This window comes from Nannobrachium achirus (genome assembly GCF_963921795.1).
Source record: "Nannobrachium achirus genome assembly, chromosome: 24".
NCBI lineage: Eukaryota > Metazoa > Chordata > Actinopteri > Myctophiformes > Myctophidae > Nannobrachium > Nannobrachium achirus.
In genome coordinates this window covers 27252734-27265154 of record NC_137831.1, presented here as the reverse complement: position 1 = coordinate 27265154, position 12421 = coordinate 27252734, and the positions used below count along the sequence as shown (strand labels likewise).

The following is a 12421-nucleotide window of genomic DNA, read 5'->3' as shown; positions in this document are numbered from 1 at the left end:
GTACATTTGAAAAGTTGTGAAACGGGACATTCTGCATAACAAGTACTTTCTACTTTTGGTATAAAGTACATTTTGGTAAAAGATTGTAGTACTTTTTCCACTATTGGTGGTACAGCATGGTAGCTGTACATACATACAGAGAGAAAGAGAGAGAGAGAGAGAGAGAGAGAGAAAGAGAGAGAGAGAGAGAGAGAGAGAGAGAGAGAGAGAGAGAGAGCCTGAGACAGACAGACAGAGACAGAGAGAGAGCACACTGTTCAGGCGTCTGTCTGGCATGAGAATAGTCAACAACAAAAAAACAACTAAATTGCACACATATGCACACATTGCACCCAGTGCTACTGCAGTGGTTATAACACTTCACATGGCCATAAGTCTGTGTTCATTGCTCTGATCAGCATAATATAGGCCTAGTTTGTGTTCTCTCAGCAAGAGAGAGAGAGAGAGAGAGAGAGAGAGAGAGAGAGAGAGAGAGAGAGAGAGAGAGATGGGGGGGATGCAAACAGCTGTTTCCACCATATTTATAGAAAAGATACAGCGTAAGGTTTATCGACAGCACAATTAGGCTACAACATGTAGTGGGGGTGGGGGGGTCCCTGCTTAATTTCTCTCTAAGCTAAGGGGGTCTGGGTTTGCATATTTCAGGCTACCAACTCAGTCGTTGCAATATCACAGCTAATTACAAGATACAAATACAATAGTTGCAAGTAGTGGGCTCTATCCCTCACACACACGCACGCACGCACGCACGCTGTGTGCGGGTGCACATAGCTATCTTCACAATATTTATCTGTGAAACCGAGTCAAACTCAACTCCTACAATTCCAAGTGCTTGTCAGGGCGGTGGGTCCCCAGTTCAAATATGATTATTTGGGGGGAGGGATCCTAAAAAGGTTGAGAACCAATGCGGAAGAGAACGCAAGAGTGAGTAGAAGAGAGAGAGAGGGAACGAGGAAGATATGAGGCACAGAGACGAGGTTAGGCTGTGAAGGGTTAACAGCAACGAGGAGGCGCTTCCCAGTGACGCAAATCTCAGGAAGTGAAAGCAAAACAAGGACAGACATTTGGTGTGCAGTGCAAACGCTCTCTACATAACTGTAAGAGGAGCGTTATAGAAGTACTGAGAACTTAATGACAGGCAAGTACAGCACATAATGATTTATTATTCATCACCAGAGAATAAAGGGCACATTAAACTGTATTCTGTAACATTGTACTGCCCAGTATTCATATCTCATGACATTCCCCAGTCTAGTGTTATGTAAATACAAATATGGTTTCTGTATCTGTTATCTGTAGTGTTGATTTCGTCGACTAAAACTATGACGTAAATATTTGTCGATTAGGAAGTCAAAATATATTGACAATTTCATCAACAAATAAAAACTAGACTAAAATGTTATGGTGGGACTGGAGAAGAGATCCAGTAGAACAAAAAGACAAGTCATTTTATGTTTGGTTGTGTGCAGGTATAACGTTCCGAAAATAGCCATTCTACAAGCTCACAATGCGTGACGTGACTCATTGTGAGCTTGTAGATCTGCTATTTTTGCCATGCAGCTAAGTATAATCATGCATTACACCGCTATCACAGCCTGTTAAGAAACATTTTAGCCAACTAAATCAACTGTAGATTTTAGTCGACTAAAATCGTATGATATTTAGTCAACTAAAACTAGACCAACTATAAAACATTTCAGAAGACCAAAATAAGACTAAAACTAAACAGAATTTTATTCAAAAGACTGACTAAAAATAAATCAAAATGTGCCGTAAAAATCAACACTACATGATTGTTCTCTATTCCACAAAATCCAGCTCAGATAATCATTAAGCCACAAGCCGAACTGTATCATTCAAGATCTACATTTCTGTCGCTTTTATTCTCAGTGTGTAGAAATGGCGTCTGCCAGCAGTCTCCTGTCTGAAGAGCAGTTCCTGTGTTCCATCTGTCTGGATGTGTTCACTGACCCAGTCACCACTCCGTGTGGACACAACTACTGCAAAGCCTGCATCACACGACACTGGGGCAGCAATTACGCGTGCAAGTGTCCCCTGTGTCAAAAACAATTCTACGCGAGGCCGGAGTTCTCTGTGAACAAGGTCCTCTCCGAGATGGCCGATCGTTTCAGGAAGTCAAAGCAGCTGAAACGGACGTATGGCGTTACGCAACGACCTGCCGAACCAGGCGAGGTCTCCTGCAACGTCTGCACCGAGGTCAAGTTCAAGGCCCTGAAGTCCTGTCTGGTGTGTCTGACCTCCTACTGTGAGACTCACCTGGAGCGTCATCAAAGAGTGCCGGGGTTAAAACAACACGTACTGATTGACCCTGTGAAGAACCTGGACGACTTCATCTGTAAGAAACATGACAGACCCCTGGAGATGTTCTGTGCGACTGACCACACGTGCGTTTGTCAGACCTGCACTGGGTCGGACCACGCGTCACATCAGATCGTATCTCTGAAAGAAGGATATGAAGGAAACATGGCCGAGCTGGGAAAGACAGAGTGTGATGTTCAGCAGATGATCCAGGAGAGGCAAGCAAAGATCCAGGAGGTCAAACACACAGCAGAGCTCTGCAAGAAAGACGGAGACAAAGAGAAAGCAGACAGTTTGCAGGTCTTCGCAGCTCTGCTGAGCTGTGTTCAGAGAAGCCAGGCGGAGGTCGTCGACGCGATTGAAGAGAAGCAGAAGACAACAGAGAAACAGGCTGAAGGCTTCATCAAAGAGCTGGAACAGGAAATCGCTGAGTTAAAAAAGAGAAGCTCTGAGCTGAAGCAGCTCTCACGCATTGAAGACCACCTCCAACTCCTCCACAACTTCCCATCCATTAACACCCCTCCACCCACCAAGGACTGGGCAATGGTCACAGTCCATCGGTCTCCCCCAACTAGTGTGATTAGAACTTTGAACAGCCTGGAGAAGACACTCACTAAAGAAATAGAGAAGCTACGCAATGATGAGCTGGGAGGGATCCTGATAAACATGATACGGAACACTGCCCGCCGCCCGCCGCCCACCCCCCCCCCCCCCCCCGCCCCCATCCCACGTCACTTTTTGGAGCTGTGTGAAGCACAGGCTCCCTATACGTGGCTGTGTGGGTCTGTGTGTGTGTGTGTCTGTCTGTCTGTCTGTGTGTCTGTCTGTCTGTGTGTATGTAGCCTGAACTTCCTAAACTTCGGCACGCCACTAGTCCCACAGTTTTGCCACCACACACTCGCGCCATATGTCAAATCGACCGGCTTACTCGGGAATCGTGGGCTATTACTTTTCTAAGAGAAAGGTTCTATAGTTTAATTGATATTAATTTATTAGTGAATTAATTTTCCCCATTGACTTATAATGGGAATCGCAAAAACTCACATTCAATTATTTGTCTCTCGCAAACCATAGGGGCTAGAGTTTCAAGACTTGGAGAGGAGGTTCATAATGATTTCAAGGATTAAATAAAAAATAATTGTGTCATTTGGCCGCATGGTGGCGCCATAACACCCCACTTTACGTTTTGGCCTGTAACTCTTGAACCTTAGGTCGGAAAATTAAAAATATTTTTTCCCTGGATTCCTTGGGTCATGACGCATCTCCCCATATAGGCCACGCCCATTTGCGCCATGATAGATTTTCCGCCATCTTGAATTTTCTCCAAAACACACTTTTTGCTCCTTTTCCTACATATTTTCTTCAAATGTCACAAAAATCGGTACACATGATCCACACACACACACACACACACACACACACACACACACACACACACACACACACACACACACACACACACACACACACACACACACACACACACACACACACACACACACACACACACACACACACACACACACACACACACACACACACAGCTCCACTTCACACGGGTGTGATTTTTTGAAGTATGAACCATGCACACAAACCTTCATGCGCCTCAATGCATTGGGACCAACATACAGACTTTGACATAATTGCATACAATTATTTGTGTTGTATTATCATTCTTAATCTTAAAAAAAAAAAGTTAAAAAAAGTACATTTATTCATCTATTTCATTATCATTATCATTATGACTAGAAGGTAAAAGTGTATACTCTTATAACATATTTCTGATTCCTGAATTGCTAGTGTTGATGTATATGGAAATTCCCTTTATCATGTTTCCTTTATCTCCATTAATATTATTATTATTATTATTACACATATCCTTTTATCATGTTTCCTTTTGTTTTGTTTCATCTCTTTTTCCTTTTCTTCATTTTCTCTTATCCGCTAGGCTGATGTATCCTTAAATCTTAAACACTTCAACATTATTATGTTTCCTTTATCTCCATTTAATTGTTTTTTTCCCCATTCTCTCATATTTGCTATGAGGCCGATGTATCCTTGAATTTCAAACATTCCTATAAGAAATCACTGTGTTTTACTCCATGAATAAGTAGGATAGGCTTCTACAAGCTTTCAGCTTCAGCCTATTCCTTTTGATCACATGTAACAATGACTAAGATGTATGACTTGTAAAAATGTGAGTGATCAAATAAACTACGGTAAACTAAACTAAAAAAACTAAAATCTGCCTTAATCTTGATTTCTCTGTTACTGTCGTCTATTATTCCTGCACAAATGTGTGAAGAAACAAAACAACATATGTTTCACTCATAGTATGTACTTTTAACAATACAAATATTGGATGGACTGTGTTGTTACTTTTGTAGAGCGCTTATTATCAGATCTGGTGTTTCCTTTTTAACACTTTGCCGTCCGAAATAGAATGGTTGTTGGTAGATTAGCCGTGAAATTTCTATTATTATGTTATGATCTGAACCGCATTCATTTTACCAGACATCCAGCGCTATATCACGTGGTCTTCATCCCCCATTACCATTCCGCGATCCCCCGTTGTTTTACTCACCCCAGTTCCCAGTGAAATTCTCAATCTGCATTGGCTTAGAGTGGGAGATTCGGCTGACGCATCATGTCCCCGTGCGCTTCGCGTGCGCGATCCGTTCACGTAAATGTCCCCTCAAATAATCCATGTGTGACTCAAGAGTAGAACTGAAAAGTATCGCTAGCATAGCCACCAGCACGGCTGCAGTAGAAGCACTCGTGTACAGACAGTAACTGAATGGGGGAAGGTGCCTTGGAGAAGGAAAGGGCCATGACATCACTTCTGCTTCATGTCAGACCAGCCATGAGCTATCAATGCACGAGTGGTGATTAGGGAAGGTTAGACGATCGCCGATTTTCGGATGAAAATCATTTATTTCAGTAAATACGGGAAAGTACGGGAAAAGACGATTGGCTGCCCCTCCCCCCCTAGGAAGTCCGATATAGTACAGTTTTAATATTAAGGGGCTCCCCGTGGCTTGGAAAGGGTTAAGTGTGTTAATTTCAACTGTCCCTCATATCGCCGAAACCGTAGACATCACCACATCCACTAAGACATGCGGCCCCCACCTCGGCCCGCAGGTTGATACCGGAATACTGATATTTTATTGATTTCAGCTGTTACAATTCCAAACATGACCTGCTTTAATTCCGTCAGTCTATATTAGTAGCTTAATGACTAGTATAGTAGTATTTGTTTAATGTCCAATGTATTTGTATTTAAGTTCATAAAGTTAACATGAATATATAACTAAATGCGTTTGAAATTAAATCAAAATGTTACATTTCAGGATTCCAATTCAAAAAGAACAAAAAAAATGTCAGGATTCCAATTCAAAAGAAGAAAAAATAGCCGATCTACAAGCTCAAAACGCATCGCAGCGCGAAGCGTTTTGAGCTTGTAGATCTGCTATTTTTGCTTCTTTTGTATGAGATAGTACAATGACAAAGTAGGACGTAGCAATATGCAATGTGGCCCTCTGGAGTGAAGGTGGAAATATAGTGGCCCTCGCCATCATCAAAGTTGCCCACCCCTGCACTAAGACATCCACAACATCCCTATTTTACTGTTCCCAAGCTAACTGAACTTGTATGTCTGTGTGTTTATTGTGTGTTTATATTGTATGTAAGGTTTTACTAACAGTACAGTATGTGTATTTGTACTGTATGTAGGGATGGGACGATATGAAAATTTCATATCACGATTATTGTGACAAAAGAAATTGCGATTTACGATATTATCGCGATAATCAAAGTCCATTATCCTGGGGCAGAACATTTGCCAAAAAATAGCAGATCTACAAGCTTGTAGATCGGCAATTCTTTGGCAAAGACATTTGATAGAGTGAAAAGAATACCTTAAAAAAGTACCTTTTACCAATTATAGAGGGTTTAAGTGATACTGGATATGCAGCTCGGCAAATAAAATGTGAACTGATCCCAGTGCATGACGGAGGACGATATCATGATAAATTAAATTGCCACAATACGATTATAGTGAGTGTTTTTTATCACTGATAAACGATAATATCACTTACGATAATATCACTTAAGGGACTATCCTCTCAATAAATTATTTTATGGACTGCATCGTTACCTTTGTAGATCTTGGATCCCTCCATGACGGTGGGGAGGAACCTGCTAGGAGTCATCTTCCATCCCTTCTCCTCCTCCTCCTCCTAAGGCGCATAAAACATTACAGTTACATTACACAACCGTTGAACTCAATTCAAATTCAATTCAATTCAAAGAGGGGAAAAGTACAATAAATACATAACTAGGGATGGGACGATAAGCAATATTATCGTTTATCGTGATAAAAAACACTCACGATAATCGTATCGTGGAGATTTAATATATCGTGATATCGTCTTCTGTCATGCACCGGGATCAATTCACCTTTTATTTACCAAGCTGCATATATGGTAACACTTAAACCCTCGTATACGTACTTGATACTTTTTTTCCCCCTATCAAATGCCTTTGCCAAAAAAATAGCCCATCTACAAGCTCACAACGCGTCATACTGCGACGCGTTGTGAGCTTGTAGATCGGCTATTTTTTGGTAAATGCTCAGCCCCAGGATAATGGATTTTGATTATCTTGATAATAAATCGCGATGTCTTTTGTCACAATTATCGTGATATGAATTTTTTATATCGTCCCATCCCTATACATAACCCTATGATCCGTTTGTTATTAGTGCCGTGGATGAAACCACTGATCATTTACACACATTTAATTGTGACAGTGCTGAGGTGTGTTTAAGAACTTTGACTAAATAATAACTGCATTGGATCCATTGGAACACAAGTTCCATTTTCCCCCATGTCCTACGCTGCAGGACATAGAGTACATGGTTTCTGCCCGACACAGACTATAAGAACTACCTTCTCGCTGCTTTTACTTGTGACGGTCATAGTCCAAAGTTCTGTCTAACCCAGTGGCTCTGAGTAGGGTGCCTCGGCACAAGTCCAGGGGTGCCTCAGTATTCTTTGATAATATTTGGAATTTATGGATGTCACTTCAGTTTAACCACTGAGACCCTTTTATTAAAACAGACCCGAGTTAAACTGTACTTGCTGCGTTCTTTTTCCGCCTACAGCACACCTAGTCTCTGCACCGATTCTACAAATACATTCTAAATCAGTAGTTTTAGTAGTCAAAATAGTAATGAAAACAGATAAGGTTAATACTTTGGAATAATTGTCCATCATAAATAGTTAAAGGTAGCTCTTTATTAAACAGAAAATGTTTTTTTCAGGTCGGGATACCAATTTTATCCAATCAGTATAGGGAACTCCGTCAGGCTAAAGATTAAACAAGTGATGACTCAAAGACCTGAGGCCGATTCTATAAATGCCTTCTAAATCAGTTTTGCTTAAACTTTTTGCGTGCCATGGACCCCCAAAATGACAGGTATTTGGCCACGGTCCCCCCATCTGAAAATGTTTTGTGCTGGGGACCCCCAACAGAGAAGATTTTAATTGGCACTGTGTACTTGGTGCGCTATTTTTTACACTACACTGGATGTAGCGGAAATGTCTACACTGAATCGCTTTGCCGAATTGTGAGCTTGAAGATCTGCAATTTTTGGAGACCGTTCTCCCCAGATTAGGGATGCTAGGGTTCAAGTGGTTAAAGAGACAACGTGAGCAAACATCTACATTCGTCTGTGTGGGCTTGTAGAGATGGAAAATAGGTAAATTTAATTATCTCAACCGCCATAATTTAATAAAAGGTTTGCTTACATTCCGAGTGTAAGAAAACCTTTTACGGACTTAATATACTGTATATATGCATGATTTTATCACGTACGTTCCCGTTCTGCCAGGTCTCATATGAGAAGTTCAGATAATAAATTCCAGGATGAAAAAACTCTCTGCCTTCCAGTAAATCACAATGTAAACAGAGGCAACGTCGCAAAGAAAAGTGTTTCAGATTATACGTATGGCCTGAACCTTTAGGGCATGCACGTTTGCCTTATCTGTAACACATTTCCTTTATTTATAATACACTTCAGACCAGCGAGGGCAGCACGCACAGTCGCACACCTGCACTCACATGTGTATAGCGAATTACTCTGTTTGAAAGGTACCTATCTGTGTGTGTGTGTGTGTGTGTGTGTGTGTGTGTGTGTGTGTGTGTGTGTGTGTGTGTGTGTGTGTGTGTGTGTGTGTGTGTGTGTGTGTGTGTGTGTGCCTCCTTTATCCGTGTGCCATTCCATCCATGTGAAAGAAGTGGAAAGAACCACTGTACATAAGTACAATGTTGAGTTACTTTTACTATTTCCATTGCTATACATACTTCTACTCCACTAACAGTTCAGAGTCAGATGTTGTACTTTTAACTCCACTATAATCGTCTAACAGCTTTAGTCATCGGTTATTGTTGTGGTATTAATACAAACCATACAGATGGATTATGCATTATTATAGGTTAATCTACACAGCAGCACAGGAAGTAATTAAAATCAGCCCCAGCTTTACTAGCTGCTACATTAAAGTGATGGAAACACATTGATCCATTACTAATTATTCATTACTGATGGAATCGAGGGTCCCTCTCGAAAACGTGATGCTGCATCTTAAGGGCTTATCCTCTAGTGCAAGGGTCTTCAACAGGGGGTCCGGGACCCCTAGGGGGTCCTCAGAGTTACTACAGGGGGTCCTCCAAATCTTCCAATACTTTTCATATTAATAACTTGAACCCTAGTGTCCATATTCTGAGAACTGTAGCCTAAAATAGCAGATCTAAAGCTCACAACGCCTCGCGCTGCGAGGCGTTGTGAGCTTGTAGATCGGCTATTTTCAGGCAAGAGGGTTGGAGGAGAGGGGAAAAAGAGCAGACTAAGTACTGAGTAAAAGGTCAAGTTTATTAGGTAATGACGGCTCAAGTGGTTAAATATCTGAAAACACAAATTGTCATGAATCCAAAATACACTGATGATTGTGCTGTCAAACGATTAAACCATATGGAATCTATGAAAAGGTTGTGGGGGTCCCTGCTTCATCTCTCTCTCAACTAAGGGGTCATTGGCCTGAAAACGTTGAAGACCCCTGCTTTTGAAATATCAAAATAAAATAGATTACAATCCAATAATATGATGGGTTTGGCGTTTGGTAATACTTTTGTACTCAAGCAAAGTTTTGAACGCAGGACATTTACGTGGCATTGCTGCGTGATTATGGATCCAACTGGGAAAGATGGATAACCACGCCCCGGACTCATTTTTGAAGCTTGTGATTGGCTGAACCGGACGTAGGGAGCGCTCCGTTGTAGTCACTTGGACCGCGCGAGGTGCACCAAAACCCAATTATCATGGCGTTTATCGTGCGCTTGCCCAGGCCTTACGGCCTGGGCATAAATATAACGATTGCATTCACCACGGCTTCGTAACTCGCGCGGCCGGCGGCCCTGGCCCGCTGGTCCTTCGCGCCGCTTGCAATGTCGTGGACAATAACTGAAAACGAGCGCTCTTTGCCGTTTCCATCCATCTTTCCCAGTTGGATCCATAATCACGCGGCATTGCTCAATGTACTTAAAGGTCTGTGCCTGGTGCTGTGGACACTTCAGAAATCCACCTACACTTGTCATCATCATTAGGTATGTTTATTTGTTTATTTATTTATTCAATCAAATAGATTTTTATTAATGCAAGAACATTGCGTTCATTATAGCATGCTAACTTTCCAGGAATTGAAAGCCTGCCGTTTCTATTAGCTTGGATTCCCCATTGATGATGTCACTGGTAGTTGGGTATCTGAAGTGCCCACAGCTCTCCTCTGAGACGGGGTCGACAAAAATGGTACCATCTTATAATGAGCATAATGAGTGAGGACCAATTATATGAACATAGGATGTAAATGGGTGAAGTTGTGCTTTAAGCAACAACAATCTGAGCAGTGTTGATTTTGTCGACTAAAACTATGACGAAAAATGTTTGTCGACTGTGTTTTTTTCACTGACAAAAACTAAATAAAAACTAAATAAAAACTAAGCTGTGATGACTAAAACTAAGACTTAATATATTGACAATTTTCTCAACAAAATAAAAGAGGGACTAGTGGATTATGTTTGGTTGCTCTCAGGTGTTGCGTGCTGAAAATAGCAGATCTAAATCAACTGTAGATTTAGTCGCCTAAAATCTTATGATATTTAGTAGATTACAATTAGACTAAAACTAAAACGTTTCAGGTGACTAAATTATGAATAAAACTAAATGACATTTTATTCAAAAGACTTATGACTAAAACTAAATCAAAATACGCTGTCAAAAACAACACTGAATCTGAGTACTTCTTCCACCACTGTAGGCGTCCTCAGCTGAATTGACACGGCCTGTTTTACATCTCTCTGTTTGCCTGCGTCGCATCAACCTTCCACTGTCAGTCTAAACGTCCCCATGAGAGGCCAAAGTTCCATTTCAGAGTCTGATGGAATGGTTAAGTGGTTCGTAATACGTTTCAATGAAGGGTGACGGGAACTCTCTCTGCGAGGTGGGAGCCGCTCTCTCCCCAATGGACTGGTGAATTCAAACAGGTATGATCAACATTTCAGCTGTTCAAACTGAGCTGTCAAAAACACCACCGGAGCCTTAATGGACATTGCACATGTCATGGCCTAGCCAGCTGCCTCTGCCATCATCAACAGGCTTAACGATGAACGGCTTGCTCATAGCAATCGGTAACGAAAAACAAATAAAGGTAACATTTTGGAACATTTGATCATTCATGAGTTAGTTGCAGGCTGAAATTCAATTATCTGACGTATTTGAGCTCAAATGTGTCCTGTGGGCCATCTATTATAGTCAGGAAATGTTTAGAAGTAGGCAGTGCCTAATCGGAGCTCATGAAACCGACTAAATCATGTCCGCCCGAACGTAGTAATAGAAGAATACTAGTATTACTTAGGAATGATTCTGACATAAACAGGAAGGGAGTGGCACGTAGAAGCAGTTCTCTCTCTATATCTATTTATCTCTCTACACCTCCCTCTTCCTCTATCCCTGTTGTTAATTAGTTGTTGTTTCAAAACTCTGACCTCTAATGACATTCCTAGGGCGGGGTTCTTGTGCTGCTTAGCTTTCACTGTGAGCACATGTCACTTTTTTTCTTTTCTTTTTGCACTGACCAATGAACACTTCATCACACTGCACTGATAAGTAGTATTCTAAGTATTATTATTTGGGTTATGACGAGATAACTGATAGCACTGACTTATGGACACTTTATTTGGTTTTACCTCCAAATAAAGCTATCTATCTATTTATCTTTCTATCTATGTGTGCATGCATTCACTTTCGCAGACAGTGAATGCCACAGACAGTCACAGACAGACAGACATGTGCCGGACTGTAGTACTGTCTATGGAGGTGCAGGGAAGGTGCTGTATGGTTGTAGTAGGTGGCTGACTAGGGAAGAAACTAAAATAAATAAATAAAAAAACACAGACAGCTCACGTATTAGGAGGGTATGAGTCACCAGGAAAAAAAAAGTGTTTTTGATGAATCTATCATGGTTAAAATGGAGTTTGAAGTTACGATGGGTTTGTATAGGAATGGGCCCTGGATGGGGAGTGTCTGATCAAATTGATCAATGAATATCACATGTCTAAATATTGAATCAAGCAAATTAAAAACTGTCCTGAGTGTTCAAAAAGCCTGAGTAGACAATAAAATGACAAAAAGTTTTTTTGAAAGTGGAATATGTCTTTAACTACTAATTAACAACAAACCTTCAACAAGTCATCAATAACCACTGGCTAATAGTTTGGGAATTATCTCTTCATTGACTATTCATATGGGATAAGTTATTCTAAAGTGTTACCCATAAAAAATACTGTTACTGTTTCTCTCTCTCAAAAAAAGGGAAATCTTTAAGCATTACACGACTATAAACCATATGATTTCTCATCTGGGGTAATGCTTTTATCGGTGTGCCAAGGTTTACAGCTGCCGTGAGCCCGACCCGATAATCCCTCTCCACTTGTCAGCCGTTCTTTGGAGGAACGCCCGTTTGTTTCAGTGCTGCTGCAGCTAGGG

At 41.2% G+C, this 12421-nt stretch overlaps 1 protein-coding gene across 1 annotated transcript in view; it reads right to left on the bottom strand.

The window, feature by feature from the left end:
• The window catches only part of drc11 (dynein regulatory complex subunit 11), a gene marked incomplete at both ends in the record, with an annotated part of 133263 nt that overhangs the window by 87534 nt on the left and 33308 nt on the right, over positions 1 to 12421 (bottom strand). The window contains one exon of the mRNA XM_080720454.1: positions 6476 to 6557. Within this exon, the coding sequence (XP_080576580.1) occupies positions 6476 to 6557 (82 nt within the window). The remainder of the gene's footprint in view (positions 1 to 6475; positions 6558 to 12421) is intronic.